Source organism: Copadichromis virginalis, linkage group LG6 (assembly GCF_057382275.1).
Source record: "Copadichromis virginalis isolate Kocher_CV1m ecotype Utaka linkage group LG6, C_Virginalis_male_GT1.1, whole genome shotgun sequence".
NCBI classification, from domain to species: Eukaryota; Metazoa; Chordata; class Actinopteri; order Cichliformes; family Cichlidae; genus Copadichromis; species Copadichromis virginalis.
The window spans coordinates 2,963,083-2,984,877 of record NC_140623.1 but is presented as its reverse complement, the minus strand read 5'-3'; the positions used below and the strand labels follow the sequence as shown (position 1 = coordinate 2,984,877).

The 21,795-nt window shown below is 38.3% G+C and overlaps 2 protein-coding genes across 2 annotated transcripts; one reads left to right on the top strand and one right to left on the bottom strand.

The window, feature by feature from the left end:
* Positions 1 to 1,157: 1,157 nt before the first annotated feature.
* Positions 1,158 to 7,353, top strand: LOC146706929 (galectin-related protein-like). Its single transcript, XM_085458229.1, has 6 exons — positions 1,158 to 1,215; positions 2,274 to 2,321; positions 3,200 to 3,283; positions 5,225 to 5,313; positions 6,113 to 6,296; positions 6,549 to 7,353. Exons 2-6 carry the CDS (start codon positions 2,280 to 2,282, stop codon positions 6,690 to 6,692), a joined length of 543 nt encoding a protein of 180 aa, XP_085314355.1. The 5' UTR covers positions 1,158 to 1,215; positions 2,274 to 2,279; the 3' UTR covers positions 6,693 to 7,353.
* Positions 7,354 to 11,198: 3,845 nt separating this feature from the next.
* LOC146706928 (myelin and lymphocyte protein-like) lies at positions 11,199 to 16,209 on the bottom strand. The gene is made up of 4 exons (XM_085458227.1): positions 15,882 to 16,209; positions 14,697 to 14,864; positions 13,630 to 13,773; positions 11,199 to 12,446 (listed from the first exon to the last, which is right to left on the bottom strand). The coding sequence occupies exons 1-4, from the start codon at positions 15,969 to 15,971 to the stop codon at positions 12,372 to 12,374; spliced, it is 477 nt and encodes a 158-aa protein (XP_085314353.1). The 5' UTR covers positions 15,972 to 16,209; the 3' UTR covers positions 11,199 to 12,371.
* Positions 16,210 to 21,795: the final 5,586 nt, after the last annotated feature.

The following is a 21,795-nucleotide window of genomic DNA, read 5'->3' as shown; positions in this document are numbered from 1 at the left end:
GTGGTTAGCACTGTTGCTTCACAGAAAACTCCACCCTCTGAAGTTTGGATGTTCTCCCTGTGAATACCCTGACTACCCTGAATTCATTAAGTGGAACAAGATGGATGATGGGATGTATGTTAACTCTCAAACTCTACAGCCACAACCAATCAATCCCCAGCTCCTACAGTCCATGTGTATGCAAGATACATAACCTTCTCTGCCCCTCATGCATCCATCAGGGTTTGACTGTGTGTGTGGAGAAAAAGTGTTTATGCATAGATGAAAGCACTGTATGAAAGTGTGTGACTGAGGAATGAGCCTTGTAGTAGAAAGGCCCATTTACTGTGTTAACTGAACCCTAACACTAGATGGATTTCTAGAGACCTGGTGGATGCTAAGGTTCTAGAATACTGCAACAACAAACACTGATATGTGCTGAAGGAAAACCCACTTGATAGCATTCACTTTACCAAATTACCTTATAGACTGTGTATTATTTTGTTTCTCTTTGTACCGATTTTCTCTCTGCGTTTTAATAACTTGTGCGCATTTTTCATCTCTTTATAGTCATTTTGTTTCTGTGAAGATGTCTGAAATGTTGTTGCATTCATTATCTGTAGTTTTAAACGTCACTGTAGCCATTTTGTCATTTTCCAAAACAGTTTGGATGCTGCATAAAATGTGTCAGTCAAAACAGCATGTACTGATTTGAAAATCTCATAAACCCACGTTTTATTTAGGTTGTAGCTTTTCCTGCTGTTGCTTTGTACTGTTCTGGTTGTATGTCATTCCTTCAATTCATACACTAACATATGCACAGTATCACATTTTCATTCTGGTTAGAAGGGGTGGAGCTTCTTCACATGTGAATATCCCTGCTAGCTTTGTTTCTGTTATTACAGCAAATCACTGATAAGTATCTGTTTAGTGTAATCAGAAGAAACTGTAGCTACCAACAGATGCTTTCATGTGGTGCCCAGCATGTAGAACACGGTATGCAGCGAGTGCACTGTAGCCTCTTGTTCTAAGGCTGCTTGCATTTCCCGTTTCCTGCAGCTCAGCCCATTCCTGTGACTCCATGTCCTCTGCTTCCTCCCATTCTTTGATTCTTCATTTGTGACTTCAGAAAAGTCACAACAAGAAGTGTTTCAGTATTCTCTAAACCACATTAGAAATGCAATTTCAGGCCCACAGACAGGTAAAAATAAGCTCCACAGCTCGGCTGCAGACACTGTGAGTATTTATGGATTGAGTCTATTCTTTATATCTTGATATCTCAAATGGGATAGGAACACTGATTGTATCCGATTAAAAACTATTGTGTATCTAAAGGTAGTAACAATTAAGATAAGTCTAGTGGTTCTGTTTGTATTTGGCCTCATGCACTGTCCTACTGTAGAGCTTCAAAAATATATTCCCCTTGAAAAACAGTAAAAATATTTGTTGTTTGTCTTTATTTTTAATGATGCTCTCAATTTGAGAATTACTGAGTGATGGACGAATAGATTTACAGCTCAAAGTCAAATCAGTTTTATTGTTTGTTTTTTAAATCGTGATTTCTTCTGTGCACTTGAGTTGTTTTACTCTGCATATCTATATTCTGCATTGTATTAACAAATATAGAAATGCAGACCAAGTTTGATTACCTGGTTTAAGAAACATTTCTGTATGGGGCGCCGTTTGTAAAGTGAAACATGCTGAAATTAACGGCAACATTTTTCCACATTTAGCTCAAAACCTTACAAAAACATATTTTTTCGAGTAATTTTTTACAACATTTAGTAAAATATTTGTAACTTTTCATCAAATGTTAAATATTAAATCTAAATATTATATTTAATAATATAAATATTCAGTGGACAGCTGACACGGCACACCACCGAACAAATGTATCTTCTCCCGCTGAGCTTTTGCGTGAACTCTGCACTTTATCCTCAGACATGAAGGTAAATAAATTGACTGCATTCTTTCAGGCACTTTTTTCGAGAATTCTTGGCAGTATGAAAAATATGAGACTTGTAAACTTGAAGCTTTTGAAGTCAATAAGACATATTGTATTTAATTTGCTGTGCTTGAAGCGGATTTATTTTATTTTACCTTAAGTTGTAGCCTCACAATGAGCGCACTTGTTAGAAACAGGAAGGCATGCAGGGCAGCTGATTATCAAAAATGTGTGTGTGTGTGTGTGTGTGTGTGTGTGTGCTGAGATTAAGCTTTGCGTCACTGTTCATTCAGCGACCAGCAGACAAACTGGATCTCCAGCTTATTTCTTTGCTTTTTGTTCCCTTCAGGTTAACATGGCTGAAACACACAGTTTGACAGCAGCGCAGGGCAGGAAGGTAAGTGACCAAGCAGAGAGGGGACACAGAGACGAAGCAGGCTGACAAACTACTTCATTACTTTCCGTTTCTGATTTCGATCTATTTCTCAGGTGGCTGTTTAGACACAACCTAAGCTTTCTTGGCTTTGAAAACTATCAACCTGTTCTAGTACAGGTAGTTTTAAAATGGCAGAAGTAAGTAAAGCGACTCTTCCGCTTAGAGCCACCAAAATAAAGGCCCAGTGTTTGCTTGTTTTTTAAATAAAAATAAACACACGCGCACAAAGAAAGAAAAGTAAAACTAATACAATCAACTTAAGTCTTATATCGAAATTATATTATGGTTATCCCATATTCCAACTTTACTTTTCCAATATCAGTTCTTGAGCAAGTTAATAATTGGTTTAACAATACGCGTAGAAGGGTTGATGGTCGTGATAGAAGATTCAGCTCCGGTCTGTAAAAATACTCACTTCATTCTTTTCTGGTAAATTATAAATCAACTGAACATGTAAATTGCTCGTAAGTGAGCTTCTGATTTGTTATTACGAAGTTTGTAGCACGAGTTCAAATCTGAAGCTTATATTTTGAAGGTCAACTTCAACTCAAATAGCTTCCTGCCTTGTTCACGCTTTGAGGGCACGTGATCAAACTGTGACCTATGCTTTGACTTCATTCGGCCAGCAGGAGTGAAGTAAATACCAAGCTTTCTATTGTAAACCGAAATAATTGTCTATGTAATTGTGATGTATTTATTGTCACGCTATCTATCTATCTATCTATCTATCTATCTATCTATCTATCTATCTATCTATCTATCTATCTATCTATCTATCTATCTATCTATCTATCTACACTTCCGGTGAAGTTGCAATCATTTTTTTTGCTTCCTTTCAGAAATGGAATTTACCACAGAGAGGTGGGACTGAGCCTAGAAAAGCAAATACTGACCCTCCTGACAGAGACACTGAGAGAAAACTGGTAATGTCACATGAATATCAAGCAAACACACTTTGATGTGAAGGCTGCAAGTAACAAAATAAAACAAAACTATTTCATCTTTGATGGAAATTTAAAATGTAAAGTTTGTTATTTTAATCACAAATAAGCTGTGCATCATGTCAATAACAGTTACATTATTAATAGCGTATTAATCAGTTTCAGTGTAATAAATAAACACAATATATTTGAATTTCATGTCATTTCATGTCAGTTCAAATCAATTCTATTTATACAGCGCCACATCACAACAACAGTGCTTCATATTGTAAGGTCGACCCTACAATAATACATACGGTGAAAAACCCAACAATCATATGACCCCCTATGAGCAAGCACTTTGGCGACAGTGGGAAGGAAAAACTCCCTTTTAACAGGAAGAAACCTCTGACAGAACCAGGTTCAGGGAGGGGCGGGGCCATCTGCTGCGACCGGTTGGGGTGAGAGAAGGAAGACAGGATAAAAGACATGCTGTGGAAGAGAGACAGAGGTTAATAACAGATATGATTCAATGCAGAGAGGTCTATTAATACATAGTGAGTGAGAAAGGTGACTGGAAAGGAAAAACTCAATGCATCATGGGAATCCCCGGCAGCCTACGTCTATTGCAGCATAACTAAGGGAGGATTCAGGGTCACCTGGTCCAGCCCTAACTATATGCTTTAGCAAAAAGGAAAGTTTTAAGCCTAATCTTGAAAGTAGAGATAGTGTCTGTCTCCTGAATCCAAACTGGAAACTGGTTCCACAGAAGAGGGGCCTGAAAACTGAAGGCTCTCCCTCCCATTCTACTTTTAAATACTCTAGGAACAACAAGTAGGCCTGCAGAGCGAGAGCGAAGTGCTCTAATAGGGTGATATGGTACTACAAGGTCATTAAGATAAGATGGGCCTGATTATTTAAGACCTTGTATGTGAGGAGCAGGATTTTGAATTCAATTCTGGATTTAACAGGAAGCCAATGAAGGGAAGCCAAAACAGGAGAAATATGCTCTCTCTTTCTAGTCCCTGTCAGGACTCTTGCTGCAGCATTTTGGATTAGCTGAAGGCTTTTCAGCGAGTTTTTTGGACTTCCTGATAATAATGAATTACAGTCGTCCAGCCTGGAAGTAATAAATGCATGAACTAGTTTTTCAGCGTCACTCTGAGACAGGATATTTCTAATTTTAGAGATGTTGCGCAAATGGAAAATGTTCAATATGTGCACTGAATCTGGTTAGATACCATATTTCTAAGATTGTCAGGGCCGAGTACAAATAACCCCAATTTAATCTGAATTTAGAAGCGAAAGTTAGAGGTCTTTATGTCTTTAAGACATTCCTGCAGTTTAAGTAAATGGTGTGTGTTTTCTGGCTTCATGGACAGATAGAGCTGGGTGTCATCCGCACAGCACTGAAAATGTATGCTATGCCTTCTGATGATACTGCCTAAGGGAAGCATGCATGATGTATAATATAATATAAAATGTGTATTTTTCTATTTATTTTGCAGTGGATCTTGTAAAATTTTTATTTTTATCCAATTTACACTTTACTTAGAAAACATTTTGGAAATAAAGTAACACTTTAGCCTTTTCTGGTCAGATTATGCTACCATTTACACAGTGACTGCCCTACAATATATAGTGCCTGGAGGTGACTGTTGTTGTGATTTGGTGCTACAGAAGTGAATTTAATTTTTTCAACAAAAAGCACATTTGTATTCTTTCCGTTTTGTCTTAAACGTTTTCAGCTTTATTCTTGAATTCTCAGTAATTTTTGTAATTTTATTGTACCATATATTTCCATTAGATTCATCCAAAATTATTTAGGCTCACCACTTGCTTGCCTTTTGATTTTTTAGTTTTTAACTTTATTATTTAAATCAAATTTAATTAACTGTGGTTTTTCAGCATTTTGTTGCTCTATGCAAATGCTTGTGTGTGCAGGCAGTTCCTTTCAGAGGTCGTATCCCAGGAGGAATGCAGCTGGGGAAAAGGATCATAGTGATTGGTACTGTGAATCCCCATCCTGATAGGTAGAAATGTTTTGTGTAATTACTGACTTTCCATCCTTCCCACAGTATTACCACATTATATACGAGATCCTTCTTCCCTCCATACCTATTCCTCTAAAATTATTTAATATGAAGGCAGCATGAGCAGAGTGTTACAGCCCCTTTAAGAATGTTGCATCATGGACAGTGTAGTCTGTGCTGCAGGGGGAATGTGTGGGACAGCCCCTCCTGTTGTGTGCATGTGAGGGCGAGGGAGGGAGAAAAAGGAGGGTCAAAAAGTACGAGTTGCTACTGATGAGAAACGGAAAATGAAAGCATGTAAATATAATAATAACCACTGCAGCCAGTGCAGAGTGCCCGATGAGTTAGTTAAGCATGAGAAAAACAATTGTGCTTACATCTGCAGTTTTGTCTCGTTATACAATATTTAAAATAAAAAAACTACATTTTTGGAAATATTTGTGGATGTTTTCTTTTTTGTTCTGATTGAATACTTAAGCATTCCAGCAGTGGCCCCTAGCAGCTCTGAGTTTGAGACAGCTGCCTTAAAGACTTTTGAAGTGAATGCTGAAGAAATGTTATCTAGACAGAATTTAAAACAGGTCTCTGTGACTTTGAGGGGTGAAGATGGGCTTAAAGTCAGTGACATCAGTATGGTAATCGCCTCTCCTACAGAGATTTCTCCATTATTCAAGTCCAAAACGATGCCTGATTGTAGGATTCCCTTTTGAGAAACCACCGCATATAAAATTCATTTATTATGTGATAATCTAAGGAAAGGTGTGGCCAGATTCATACTGTATATCCATCCCCCTGTTAGGTTCTACATTGCCCTGACATGTGGTTGTGGCACATCCAGGGAGCCTCCACCTGATGTGGCTCTGGAGATGTGTGTTCGATTCAAGGACAGACAAGTGCTACGAAGAGCCTGCATGTCTGGATCCTGGGGAGATGTTGACAAAGCTGTTCCTTTTTTCCCCTTCATCAGAGACCAGCCCTTCAAGGTACCATAAACTTGTTGATACTGTAATGGCATTTATGAGTTTATGCTATACATATAAATTACATGTGTAGAATATGTTAGTGCAAAATAGAGTACATTCCATGGATATGTTATTGTTACCGAGTGATTTTGGGTGTCATGAAATGATCGGCAATAACAAGGAGTACACGAATGAATGGCAACTACTCAGTGCACACCGCTCCTGAAAGAAAAAGACTGTAAAATTAACTAAACATTCCCTCTGTCCTCACAGATTGAGATTCGGTGTGAACAAAGCAGATTTCGTGTGTTTGTGGATGGCCAGCAGCTGTTTTATTTTCACCACAGAGTGACATCACTCAAAGACATTGATACCTTATGGATCAAAGGTAGCATCATTATCTCCAAACTGGGTTAAGCAGTGTCCCTGCTCAGCAGGAGGTCTCGGATTTCAGTGTTATTTGCACTGTGTGTATTCACTCCAGGCGTTCTGGTACCAGATGATGCTGGTACAACAAAACAAGATTTACAAATGTCCATATTAGTGTGTGATTAATAGTTTCTGATGTTCAGAAATGCATTGTGCGTTCTACAAACAAATGTTAGTTTAAATGAAAGTTAAAACTTTAATAAATTCAGATTCCACATGAATGGACTGTAGAGTTATGGGTCTCTGTCATGATCCTGGGTCGTTGACCCAGCGTTTTGTGTTTCTTTTTGGGTTCATCTTGTGTTTGGTGTTTATTCTGATTCTGTATTAATTCTTTGGGTTGGTTGTCGTGTTATTATCCCTACCTGTGTCTCCCCTCTGTGCTCCGTTCAGGTCCCTGCGTTTTTGTTGCAAAACAGTCTGTGTGTTTCCGGTTTTACTTTGTAGGTCTGCTTCTCATCATGTCCATTAGTGTCAGCTGTGTTTCTCGGTGTATCTACGTCTCTCTGCATTCTCTGCTCCCCGTTTCATGCTTAGGTTTGTCATTTAGTTTTCCCAGTCTAGGTTTTTTTCAGTCATTCGTCTTTTCTCACTACCTGTTCAGTCGCTCCACTTCTGTAAATAAAACATCACTCTCATCACCAGTCAACTGCCTGCATTTTGGGTCATTTTCCTCCTACACCACACGGCTCACCCCGCCAGCCGTGACAGTCTCTTTTCATCAACATATATCACAACATCAGTTTCTAGTTCAGTGTATCAGTGTATGTATTAACAGTCTGTAAGTGGAGGCTTTATTATATAAATACCTGTTTGTCCTAACTGGAATTTTACTTGCTACAAAAATACTTTTGGTTTTGTTAAATTTTTGTATTTTTTGGTAATTAATGCATTTATCAATACTTATAACTTGAGCACTTTTGAAAATCTTCTGTTTGTAGATTATTAGATTACAACATATATTTCATAAACTGGTTAATAAATATTTAAAATGTATACGTTATTGCCTTTTATTAAATCTTAAAGTTAACTGTAAGATAGTAACAATTAATGACTGACTTTTATTGTTCTTTTATTTTTTATCTTTATCTTTTATTTTTTTAAGCTAATAATAGAATCAGGTGCATTGTGTGTATTCGCGTTTTAGGGCTGTTATCAGTTTTGCTTTTATTGACGCCAATGTGAATAAGTGTAGGCCTTAGCTGTAGTACAGCAGTTTCACCATAAGGTGGCTGCAGAGGATATTGGTATACATGAGGCAACGGTACAGGTTAACATGAAATGATAAATCTTCCTGAGAACCAGCCCAATGTAGTAAATAAAGGACATCCTGGGCTTTCCAATGATATCTCATGTGTTTGGGTGACCCCAAAGACACGGGAAATTACAAAAAAAAAGTTAAATCGGAAGAATCTTTTTCCTTGGTTCTCAGGAGGATATAACAAAACAAAGCAATAAAAAGTTGGATAAACAGAAAGAAAAAACATACCTGTTGGTATTTTTTGCTGCAGCATTTTGGATCAACTGAAAGGCTTTTCAGGGAGTTTTAGGACATCCTAAAAAAATGAATTACAGTAGTCCAGACTGGAAGTAACGAAAGCATGAACAAATTTTTCAGCATCACTCTAAGACAGGATATTTCTAATTTTAGAGATATTGTCAAATGGAAGAAAGCAGTCCTGGTCAAAAATGACTCCAAGAGTCCTCACAGTGTTACTGGAGGCCAAAGAAATGCCATCCAGAGCGCGTATCTGGTTACGACCATATTTCTAAGGTTTTTAGGGCCGAGGAAAATAACCTCTGTTTTATCTGAATTTAGAAACAGAAAGATAGAGGTCTTTATGTCTTTAAGACATTCCTGCTTCATAACTAGTTGGTGTGTATTATCTGGCTTCATGGATAGATTAAGTTAGATATCATCTGAAGTGCAAAGAAAATGTATGCTATGCCTTCTGATGATACTGCCTGAGGGAAGCATGTATAATGTAAACAGAATTGGTCCTAGCACTGAACCCTGAGGAACTCCATAATTAACCTCAGTGTGTGAAGAGGACTCTCCATTTACATGAACAAACTGGAGTCTATTAGGTAGATATGACACAAACCACTGCAGCACAGTACCTGTAATACCTACAGCATGTTCTAATCGCTCTAATAGGATATTATGGTCGACAGTATCAAGCACAGAAGGACAAGAAGTTTTCTTTGTGCCTAAACTAATGTGCATTTTAACCACTGTAGGGCCCATTTTGGGGGTTGTTATATATCCAAAATGGTGACACAAAGTTGGAGGATCACTGCTGTCTACAACATCAAGACTATCCATAAAAGAGGCACAGACATGAAGTATCTTTGTCCATAATGCTTATCAACTGTTTGTTGTCTGAGATTAGGATGTCATAGTCATTTAGACAGACTGCATCATCCCAGGGCTTCTCTCGTCTTCAGTTTCATGGAAATACTCTGCTATTATCACCTCCTGCCTTCTCATCAATTATCCATCACAGCTACAGTTCACTGACCTGCCACACTGCCAGTATGGCTCCATGTGTACTTATATTTTCTTGACATGAAGCAAGTCCCCATGAGGATGAACTTGTGAGGTTTAGGATTAAGTTTTAAATAAATACTGGTTATGATCATGGGAGTTTTCCATGAAATTAATATGCCAATGTAAACATGCATCTCTGAAGTGATGGAAACACATCTTGTGTATGAGGCGCCGTGTTCTGTATTTGCTCTCTGCTGTACTTCTATAAAACCTGCTTTCATGTTTTCTCTGATTTAAACTCTTCACTGCTGGTCAGAATAAAAAGAGTAGTGGTTATTTTAGCTCAGTCATGTCCAGAGCTAAAATATCTGGACATGACTCATCCACACTACTTTTTAAAAATTTGATTAAGTTTGTACAGCTGTCAAATGAATTCAACGCTTTATAACAGCGGGAAATAACGCTATAAGGATCTTGTTGTTTATGTGTTTATGTCAGAAGAAATTGCTCGAGTGATTAAAATATAGTTATCAGTTGCTTTTCAGGACAAATGCTATTGTTGTTATTTAACTGATATAAATCATTAATGCTTCTGCTTCATGCTGTTCTGCTGCTCTAGCAGTAAAATGCTACTGTGGTTAAAAACAGAAAAGAAAAGCAACAAGCTTCTGCTACGTGAAATATTCATGGCTGCTATCCATTTCTATCTCGTGTTGTGTCTCTTTCTAGCTGTTCTGTTTACATGTAAATCCCAAGAATGTAACCATTTGGCCAATTCAGTAATCAATAGTTAAATAGTAATGCACTTCAGAACAGTAGCAGTTTTTGTGCTCTGTAATCTCAAATTAAGTGCAAATTAAGTGCAATACTCTTTTCTGGCATCGTTGTATTATACTCAATTGTATATAGCATTTGTATTCTATTTTATTCTATTTTATTCGATTGTATATATTATTTTATTCTATTCTATTCTATTGTGTACAGTTGTATACAGTATCTATTGAAATCTTATTCCAGTGTTTTTCTTTTTTCTAATTTTCCATGTAACTTTGGATTGTCCACTGCTGTAACACAATTTCCCACACGTGGGACTAATAAAGGTTATCTTATCTTATCTTATCTTATCTTATCTTAAATGAATCTCATCATTATTTTTTTGCAGTTGGTTACGTCATAGTTCTGGTTCATCTTGAACCAGCATTTTGAGTTTTGTGCCTTTTTTGTATTATGTTCTAACTTGTGTTTAAGTCTCCCTTGTCCTTTGTGTGTCTTAGTCTTGTCTCTGTCTCCCTCTCTCCCGTGTCCCCTCGACCCCTGTGTCAAGCTTGTGTTGTTGCACTCACCTCCGGCTGCTGTGAGGTGTGTTGGCGAGCTGAAACCTCATGTAGCTTTTTTGGTCTTTCTTTTTGGATCCCTAGGTATGTGTTCATAATAGTATGTCCCTCTGAGAAATATATAAACATTTAAATGGCCCTTCATATAAAAAAGCTTCCCCACCCCTGTCGTAGGGGGTCATCTGATTTTGGGGGTTTCTGTTTTCTCTATATTATTGTAGAGTTTTTACCCTAAAATATAAATCACCTTGAGACAACTGTTGTTATCATGTTGCACTATATAAATGAAATTTGATTGAACAGAACAGATTTTCTTTATTCATTAATAAATTATTGACAAATTATTTTGTATTTAGCTAAACTTCTTCTCTGGAACTAGTTTTTGACCCTTCTTAAGGTTGGTTCCCCATGTTTACATTAAAATCGCGACTACAGTCCTAGTTCAAAGTTTCAAAGCTCAAAGTTGGTGATGTAATGGATACTGTTTCTATATACCACATATTCACACTGCATGAACTGCATTATGTTGAAAAAATCTGTTCACAAACTGATACAAAAACAAGTGCTCAAAATCACCTTTTGTGTGTGTCACAGCAGACTTGGTCTGGACTCCTTGGCATAAAATTTGTAAGCACTCAACACGTAGCATAACTATTCAACAAACCACAATCTCTGTCTGAATGTATTGTATTCACCTTACAAAATCTGGTAATATAGCATACAGACACACTTCACATATTTCATGTATTTCATGAAAAAACCCCAAATTTATTTAATTTCAAAGAAAGTGTGAATAAACCTACAAAAATATAAATGTTTCCCCACCCGCTCCTTTCTTTAGTCAGCTGAGAGCAGAACAATAATATTAATCGAAAGGTTTTCATTAAAGGACAAAGTTATCCAAATAATAATGATGAGAAGAAAAGGAGTAAAGGACCCATGGGAACCTGAAATTAATCACTGATAAATTAATTATCACATTAATTTAAACTAAATATGTCAAATATTATTTTCATGGAGTGTAGCAGAATGATCATTCAAGTGATGAGTTCACTCCTCGCCAAATGATATCAAGTGTTCTGATATCAGCAAATAAGCTTGTCTCTCTAGTCCCTCAGTCTTTCTAAGTAAGCTGGCTTGCTCAGTTTTGCAGGGCAATGATAAATCTTTTTATGTCTGGCTATACAATCATTCTGTTCCTATCCTGGTTATTCTTTATTTTGGCGCTCTGACATTTCTATATAATGAGAGCTTGAGTAGTGATTGTGAACGCTTTGGGGTCCTTAGGGACTAAGTAAAGCGCTATACAAATACAGGCCATTTACCATTTACCAAAACAGCCACAACATTAAAACTACTGACATATACGTAGCATTGATTATTTTACTACAAAGCAGGGTTTTATTGGAACACTTTGTCAACTTAAAAATGTTTGCAAAATGAGAACTATTTAAAATGGCAAATGAAATCTGAAACTAATCTAAGGTGTTAATCTCAGACCCCATTATTCCTGGGATAAGGAGTGCAAAGGATCCACCTTTCACATTCCAGTGCTTGGCATCCCAGCACATTCACAAATATCCAGTTCCTACACACTGTGTGGCCCCTGGTTTTAATCTTGTGGCTGTAAGTAGTGATACTGTGGAATGGTATTCTGGAAGTTAACAGTAGACATGAGGCAGTGTGAGGCACAGTGAGACCCAGATCGTCTTTCATTTAGCAGAGGGAAACGCCAGATCAGTAACTTGACAGTCTCCATCACCAAACCCCCGTCATATCAGCATTTCCGTATGTACAAAATGAAATTCAGTTCTGCTCATGAGGTTTATAGGGAGAAAGCTTCTAGAAAGATTTCCATCGGATGGCAGACAGGATTGTGTGGACGAAGTAGAGAAGAGTGGCTACATATGAGAAAACCTGCAAAGACAGAGAACATCAGGAGGTCAGGAGGTAATCAACACCTTAAATGATCTTTGAACCACTGAAACTTAAAGCCTTAAAAAAATCCAAACCAACACAGTATCAGATTTTAAGCAATGTTAACAGCAACATATAACATTTCCTCCAGGCATTACTGAAGCTAAATTGTTCATAATATCCGTCTTTGATTAGAAGTCATTTGTTGAGAGTAAATCTTGTATGATAGAGCTAAATGTTAAAGCAGATCTGCTGCTGCTGCTGCAATGCAATGAAATATTTGCCCTGGAGAAAGAGGTTTTAGAATAGTCTCCACTTCACCACCTTGAGTGCACTAAAAGTTTATTCTTAAGTAGTTTCATATTTTAAAAAATAGGCTGGCTTCAGTTTCAAAGCCGTTGTTTGACAATGTGCCAAACACTCTCTTTTTTATTGAGACTTAACATCTAGATTAAAACCACTTTAGCCTAGCTTAGTATAAAGACAAAAAACAAGTTAATTAACAAGAAATAATAGAATATAATGACTACAAAGACATAGAACATTAATGCAAACAGACACAAAACAATTACAAATGGATAGAAAACCACTAGCGACAAAAATGTCTACTAAGCGAGTCGATACTTACACAGCAGAAGACTGCAGAAGTAAAGCAGGTGAGATTTCAAAGTTATTTTAGTATTTTGGAATCATTTTACTAGGTAATGATAGCCTCCTATGTTTTTTTTTAAGTTAGGGCTATGGAGTTGATCAAATATTACATCCACGACAGACAGAAATTCATGAAGATCTGTGCAAATATTCTACTGACTTGATTTCTTCTGATTCTTCCTATTTTTTCTTATTAAAAGATCCAAAGAAAACAACTAATCAGAACATGATCTAAAATAGGTTAAATACCTCAAAACAAAAACGGAACATCTACAAAGTAAAGTAAAAAATCAGTACATTTAAAGTAAAATTAAAAATGATGCCTGAAAGAATTAATGCAATAAAAACTATTTGGTATTTTTATGTTTGCCTCACTGAAATACGACTACCTCTTGTATCACTATTTCAACTCACTGAGAGCCAACTCTGAAAGAAAACTGCAACCAGTGTGTAATTCTCTGTGGGCTTTATTTCATTAGCTTTATAATCATTCATTTCTTTGTGTCACCCAAGTAACAACAGCCTGACTCACCACTGCAGAGACGTCCAACTTGTAGTTGCGTGGTCCTGTAGTTGTGTTGTTGCTCTGTTTTCCGCTCAGATCCAGCGTCACTTTGGCCAACGCCACTGAAGCACTGAGGTAGAAGAATGCAGCAATGCCATGATACAAAAAGTCCTGACAGAGTAGGAAGAAAAAGAGCGAGACATTGTTATGTGGTGATGTCTTCAAAGTGGTGACTGCCTGCATTGGCATAGAGTCAAAACACACATATAGTTGCAAAATCCTGTCAAACACTGGCATGTAAAGCTATTGTGTTGTGTGTGTTTGCATCAAAAAACTTGTTTTGTAGCTGCAAATTCTTAAATATCAGGTGTCAGAGCACCACGGAAAGCAACCGAAGAAGATTGTCAAAGCAATCTTGCACTGATGCTTGTCATTTAACCACGGCAGAAGAAAAGTTCAGAACAATGATATATAATGGACACAAGCTCAAGAAGGAAAAGTAAAGTGGCTTAAATTGTAACATTTAATTGTGGTTTATATAAAATTATATGTACTATATGTATATTATATAGAATTATAAGGAAGGGTGCGTTTTCCTTAAAACTCTGCCAAAATCTCTGTTTCCTGTCTCTTTTTTACCTCTAAAGTGAGGCATGTGTCAGGGTTGATGATGAAGGTAGATGCTGTATATCTACCATCATTTAACTGCATCTATTTGCAATTAGAACGATCCGTGTTTCTCTGAAGCAACCATATTAATATTGTTCGCTGTATTATACTACAGTTTATAACAGACAAAACAACGAGGTAGGACTTCAAGCTGGTCAATTTCTATTGCGTATAAGTTGGATCCTCTATCTGCCAGGGGTACTTCCTGCTACTGGAGTCAAGACAGGTATGATAGAGCTACATAAACAGGAATGAAACACACTTTAAGTCAGTTTTATTTATATAGCACCAAATCAAGAACAATAGCCTCAAGATGCTTTATAACTACTTTTATAACAAAAATAGAGATAAAAGTTCAACAATCAGACAGCTGCCAAGCAGCAAGGACAAGTAAGTGTGTGCGATATGATTTGTGGAGGACTTACTGCTGCTGCCCAGCTGGCTTTATTATGATGTCTCCCACAGGCGAACACCACCATCCAGATAAAAGTCATCACAAAGCAGAAGACAGAGACAAACATGACCCAGCCCTGAGGATTTTCTGGCACTACCAGTGTGCATGCCACCAAGATCCACACCAGACCACCAAAAACCTGCAACAACATGTATACATCATGTACACATGAGAAGAGCTGGAACATGTGAAAAATCTCCACACGGGCTTAGAAGCCCCTAAATGACAGCCTCAGTTAGATCTGGGACGATCATAAAGCTTTAGTTTAAGGAAATTATATGTTTCCACAACGTGTGTTGCAGTTATTTGTAGAACCTGTACTTCTACTTGAGCATGCAGCACAGGCGTGACTGCCTTCGTTTACTCTACACCTTTAATGATTGACAGACTGCATTATTCAGGGAGCCTGACCCTCCTCCACCGTATGTCATCACTGTCTGAACTCCACCTGTTCACACACATTCATGTGAAAACACCTGCGACATTCCTCCACTGCTGACATTTTCTTAAGCTAAACGTGGCTTATGAAAACATTTTTTCTTTTCATATCTGTTTTCCTCCACTGCACAGAGTCATCATAGGAATCCAACCTGCTCGGTCTGTCCTCCGCCTATTGTGATGTTTGGCTCATGACATAGTCACTGGAATATAATTAATTGTAATATTGCTCATGTAGGAAGATTATCCTACTCCTAACACACCCACATCATTAACCCTCAGTCAGCATCCTATAAACTTCAGTTATCAGTAGGGTGAAGCCAACTTAAAATTAGGCACAGGAGAGCACAAAAACGTTTGGAACCACGTTCTCTGCAAAGTGGCTGTAAATCAGCTCCTCTTACTACTGCTGTGAAGAGAAAGTGAGAAGTTTAACCTTATTTGTAACTTACTTTTACACTATACCTACTATATAAATATATTTTGAACCACAGGTTAACCAGAAATGAAACAATTTTGTCCTTCTGTTTCAGAAAACAAAAACCGTCACTGAAATAAAAAGTAGAAAATGGTTAAAAGTTATTTTCTTTCTTTTCTTTTTTTAAAATTATTTTTTAAGGGCTTTCCATCTGAACATCTCTGGATAAGAAAGTTTCTGCATGTTTTGTGAGTAAAAACTGTGTGACAGAGAAAAGTTCCTACAATCGCCGTTTCTTACCAGTTCTGGGAGGTACAGGATGTCGGGGAGGGTGGCACATATTCCGACCCCGCTGGGAAGGTTTGCCATAGTCCTAGTGTTGGAGGCCATCCTGCTGCTGCTGCTGCTGCTGCTGCTGCTGCTGCTGCTGTTAGACTAAATCGGATTCAAACCCGCTACGGTTGAAAAGCAGGTGGAGCAGGCTGCAGAAAAAAACGGAATCTCCATCAGCACAGTGCAGACACGCCCGGTAATTGGGGCGTAGTCAGAGCGAATTTAACGAATATGGAGATGCCTTTGATGGATCATCAGTGCGGGACAGACGGCAGTGTTTGGACACTGGCTCATTTATCACCATGACAACGGGCAGCAGCTCCGCTTTCAAGAACATCAAATAACAAAAAACTCAAGAGCGACAATAGCAATAGCTCTGCTGGACTTTTTATTTATTTACATTTTCCTCTTCAAATTTTTTTTTTTGACGCAAATTCAGTTCCAGAACGTCATAAACTTGGCAGAAGGATGCATGAGCGTCTCTTAACAGTTAATAAAGGAGTACTTCACTTCCCCGTCATTCTCAGAATACGTTTGCTTCAGATTGTTGATTTTAGCACGTGCACCACGCGTGCAGACCTAGGCAACAACTAGGTGGGACAAAATATTTGGGCCACATTTAAATTTGTGAGTGCAGGGCTCGATTTGGCAGAGTAATGCAGAGGTCTCCAGCAGCAGTTTGCATGAATGGAAATAAAGACATATGAAGACATTTTTTATGTGCTGCCAGCTGAACTCAGTTCCGTTTGTGAGCTTGCAGCTTTTCACACTACCCACTGTAAACAACAGTTCCATGGAAACGTAAAGGTGGCAAGCTTGGTCATTTGGGTAAGTGAGCTGTTGCGCAAACACCTCTGATAATTGACGTGGTGGATCCGGTTTCCTGCACCTGTCACACTATCTAACCTACTCCTGGTGGAGACAACACTCTTCGTAAGTAAAGCCAAGAAACCCAAGAAAAGAAACAACAACAACAACAAACAATAATTGGTCAAGCAGAAACCGAAATTCTTTAATGATTCTCCAAATGAAGTTCCTTGTACTTGTAGTCACCGTGACAGAACCTTGCAGCTGTTCCTGATTCTATAAAATTGCAATACAGGTCAAAGCATTTTGAAATAATTTGTTGGCAGAAAGAGAACAATTAAAATTAAGCCAGGAAACACAACCTTCTATATAGTTCATAGTGTAATACCAAGCATTCTGTTGCAGTGAAAGGCTTTCACTAACCCATATATATCATTCCATCTTAAATCAACTTAACACTTAACACTGATATGCATAAAAAATGTTAAAAACATGAATAATGGATTGGATTTATATAGCGCTTTTCAAGGCACCCAAAGCGCTTTACAATGCCACTATTCATTCACTCTCACATTCACACACTGGTGGAGGCAAGCTATGGTTGTAGCCACAGCTGCCCTGGGGTAGACTGACAGAGGCGAGGCTGCCATATCGCACCATCGGCCCCTCTGGCCAACACCAGTAGGCGAAGTGTCTTGCCCAAGGACACAACGACCAGGACAGAGAGCCCGGGGATCGAACCGGCGAGCTTCCGGTCACAGATACGCTTCCCAAACCCCTGAGCCACAGTCGCCCATTTATATATCAAGTTTTTAAATTTTTCAATATATATATATATATATATATATATATATATATTTGAAATATATGAATAATAATATATGGAAAAAAGTCCCATATTTGAGCACTAATAAAACACTTCAAATTTGAAAAGTGGCTAGTGACTAGTTTCTGAAGGTATGTCAGAATCAGAATAGCTTTATTGTCCCTGTAACGAGTACAATGAAATTAGGTGCTGTCCCTGTGGTACTGAGAAGAACAAAAACAAATATGAAAAGGAAAGGAAGAGAGAATCTATAAAAGGATATTTAAGAAGGTAAAGAATATATACTAATACAAAAAAATTTAAATAAAGTATATTAGTCACACAAAAAAGCTGCACCTAATGCCCGGGATTGTAATAAGGAGTTAGGTGGTATTTAATATTCTATAACACAAAGTTTTCCATGGTCAGTCTGTGTTGGTGTATGCCTGGGCTTGGGTCTGGGGTTTGCTGACCCTTGGCTCAGTGGGACATGTTCATGGAGGGTGGATTGCCCCTTCCTACCACTTCCCATTGGACATTGCATGTGGATAATACTGCTACTTCTGGACATGTTTTGGTGTGGTTTCCTTGCCTGTTTGAAAGTTGCCAGATGTACCATTCCACAAATGCCCCCCACATAGATATTTGATATTTGAAGGTAAAATTTCATAGCAATCATTATAAATGTTAAAATCTGGGGTTTTTTTTAGCTTTAGTGTTGGGTTAGCATAACAGCCATCAAAACACAATGGATTTTCCATTTAACATCCCAGTTTAAAAGAATGTAACGTGGCAAGCAGTGAAATGAATAACATCAGTAGTTATGTCTAACAACCCAAAACAAATTCATCACCCCACAGAAGTGATCTTAATTAATATCCAATATTTCTTCTGATTTATACTCAAATTAATACGCAACAACCTTCCGTTTTGTTTTTTTTAAATACTGAGTGCTAAGTAGGATTCCATTTCCACAAAAATTTATCAGTTTTCTCTCCAGAAGTACAAATGACCAATAATTAGCTATTATTTCTAGTATTCAGAGTTCAGCAAAGAAACTTCCCTGGGGACCAACAACCTTTTGAAAACCTAGTTGCATTTCCACCAGGTACTAAAGAAAGAGCCAGGATAACTGTTTTAGCCTCCAAAATGATCTGGGGTGGAGGACAACGGGGCGGTGATGAATGTAGCTGATTTTACAATAATCAAGGGCAACCAATCCAAAGAGATTTTTCAAAGTTTTCTTTGTCAGCACAGTTGATACACTGTGCAGTAGTCTGAGCCACAATATGAGAACTGAGTTTTTGTAATAACCAGTAAACCAGCCCAGCAGGTGTCTTACAGTTGTGGAGGCTGGGTTGGCTGGGTTTGTCATGGCATGTCATAACATAATAAGTGTCACCACAGTGGTGTTACCTGACTCTTCCTCCTGTAAATTAATGGACCTCTGTCAGTTGAAGCTTGTGTACAAGATTGAATTCTGCTTCCAAAAATATAAAATCCCCCAAATTACCAGAGTACCATTTTGGATAGTCAAAGCTGGTGAACACAGAAACCAGGGGAGATTCTAAGTCCAAACTTTTAAATGTTAAGTGCTACCATTTGTATCATATGCTATTGGAAATCACACAAAGCATCCATAAAATCTATGTGAATTATGTCAAAAATAATTGTTTTTCCATTTAACTATGTGCAAATTTGCTCACCTGGCTCTTCCTGCTATCATACAATTTCTTTGTCCTCTCTTCCTTCATTCTCCTCAAACTGTCATGGTCCTGGGTCATTTTTGTGCCTTGTGTTTATTCTGATTTTGTATTAGTTTAGGGTTGAACCTGAAGTTTAGTGTTTTATCAGCCCTACCTGTTTCCTGCTGTACTTTGAAGGTTCGTGTTTTGGATTTCCTGTTCTATTCTGAAGGTCTGTGTCTGTTGTCATTGTGTTCAGCTTGTGTCCTCCAGTCATCATGTGTATTCAGATCAGCTGTTCTTCCCTCCTGTGTTCGATTACCCGATTACCTTGTGTGTGTATATATAGTGGGTGTCGGTCTGTGTTCGTCGTTGGCTCGTCTGCGTTCTATGGTGTTTCGGTCCTGTCTCTGCGGCTCGCTGCCCTGCACCCCTTTTGTATGCTCTCGGGTTTGTCATTTAGTTCTCCCAGTTTAGGTTTCTTCAGTTGTTTTGTCATGCCTCACTGCCTGTTTTTGCCACTCCACCACTTGTAAATAAACGTCACTCGAATCATCAGTCACTGCCGCATTTTGGGTCCTCCTTTTCCTCCAACACCGCACGGCTCACCCCGCCAGCCGTGACACAAACCTTTGTACTGACAATCACACATAAACATACTCAGCTAGAAATGAAGAAAAATATAATCTTACGGTAATTACTTTAACAGCAGGTTGGGGATCTACATTCGTTTTGTGAAATCATCATCAATGAATGCAGGGAAGACAGAAGCTTTATAACGTTTTGTTGACTTTGGCTACATGTCCTATCTTACCTGTTTCTTTTAACTAAATGTAACAAAGAAATAGAATTTGCAACCTAATAAAAAGCATAAACTGATCCAAAGCAATATTAAAGGTGAATGTGGTCTACTCTTACCTGTCAATGTTGGCCATTGACAGTAAATGTGAATTTGACTTGCTTTTACTGAAGCTGGACTGTAAACTAACACTGAAGACCAGAATATCAATAAAAATATTTACCCAATAAATATAATAAAGTGCATCAGCTTCTTGGCTGGCAATTACCAATATAACACCAGACTTGTATCTCTGAAAGTTCTGAAAATCTCTGAGATTTTTGTGATCTAATCTACATTAGCGAATGTTTTTTATGCTAGTTAGAAAGAAATAATAAAAATAAGCAGCTACTTTCTAAGTCATAGCAGCATCTCTTGGAGGCCCCAGCATCCACGACCCCATAAAAGCATTGAAAACCTGAGGCCACACATCCCAATGACACATGTGCGTCCACCCCAGCAGGGGGAGAGGGAAGCTGGACAGAGCTCCCACAGCCAAGGGCAGGAGTGCCAGGGAACCAGAGGCAGCAGACAGGCCGGCAACCCCAGCACAAGCCAAGGATGGGGCCCCAGACCCCCAGCCCCAAGAACTGCCTCACAGCCAGCGGAGTGCCCACCATGCAACTGAGAGGCCCGAGCCACCCCAGACCACAACCCCCACAGAAGCAGGCCAGCAACCAAAACACCAGGTAGACCTGTGGCCCGACAGCTGACTGTCTTTCTCTATTCATATTCAACACGTAGTTAGAAAATTTGTAATTAAACTAAAATTCTTGCATAGTCCAGTCATCGAGATGCAGAATCCACTGTGGATAGTTTGTTTGTCTGTCACGATGCAGGAGATAAATAATAAAATCCAGTAAATACTTAAACAATAGGCAATCCCTATGTCTACATTAAGTTTGGTAGAATTGGCTTCCTGTACAAAGCAGTGTTTGAACAGAATGAACATGAAACTGCCTTTAAACTGGAGTCCATCCTTCTGCAGTGAAAGACCGTTCTCTTTCTAAGATTCTTGCATCTCTCAATGATTCTTTTTCTTGCTGATTTTAAATGAAAATTCAGTCACTATTTGTGGAGGTCATAGTAGCTAGCAGGATTTCATTCCCTGCTGAGATTAACTGCAACACCGTTTGAAAAATTTGTTTTTTGCGTTCCTTGATCCCTTCATCTTTATGTAGTTTAACTGGATTTAAGGAGTGGCACATTTGATCACAATCAGGGATTGGCCCTTCCCAAAAGAAATGAGATCACAGTTTTTAGTCTGTAAACCTGACAGTTTTGTGAGTCAGTGACTTGGACCTCCTCCTTCCTTGAAAGCTCTTTTGCAATATTGCGTTTAAACAGTAGGTTTTCATTTCCAGGCTGTTAAAAACCAGTAAAGCAGCCCAGCATGTGTCTTACAGGTGTGGAGTCATTAAGGGAATCTTTCCTAGGCTAGGCTTGGCAGTGTCTAGCATGCCATGGCATAATGAGCAAAGCGTCACTATGCTGGTGTTACCTCACTCTTTTTCCTGTAAGCTGGTGGATCTCTGTCAGCTGAGACTTACATACAGAATCTGTCACTGAACACATAGGAATAAACATTAAAGGTTAACAAACTGTTAACAAATCATTTACCTACTGTTTACCTCAACTGCTTCTTGACAAATAACCTAGCAGCACTTGCCAAATCTGTAGGTAGACATAAGTTCAAATAATTTCTTACTAACCACCTTGGGCAACATGTGTAGTGTAAAGAGGATG

What these genes read in the sequence shown, in the direction of transcription:
- LOC146706929 (XM_085458229.1), top strand. Translation starts at nt 2,280, where the DNA reads ATGGCTGAAACACACAGTTTGACAGCAGCGCAGGGCAGGAAG. An exon ending in CAGCAGCGCAGGGCAGGAAG is followed by an intron (nt 2,322 to 3,199) that starts GTAAGTGACCAA and finishes GCTTCCTTTCAG; the next exon opens with AAATGGAATTTACCACAGAG. An exon ending in TCAGAGACCAGCCCTTCAAG is followed by an intron (nt 6,297 to 6,548) that starts GTACCATAAACT and finishes CTGTCCTCACAG; the next exon opens with ATTGAGATTCGGTGTGAACA.
- LOC146706928 (XM_085458227.1), bottom strand. Translation starts at nt 15,971, where the DNA reads ATGGCCTCCAACACTAGGACTATGGCAAACCTTCCCAGCGGGGTCGGA. An exon ending in AAGCCAGCTGGGCAGCAGCA is followed by an intron (nt 13,774 to 14,696) that starts GTAAGTCCTCCA and finishes CTACTCTGTCAG; the next exon opens with GACTTTTTGTATCATGGCAT. An exon ending in AGTTGGACGTCTCTGCAGTG is followed by an intron (nt 12,447 to 13,629) that starts GTGAGTCAGGCT and finishes CTGTCTTTGCAG; the next exon opens with GTTTTCTCATATGTAGCCAC.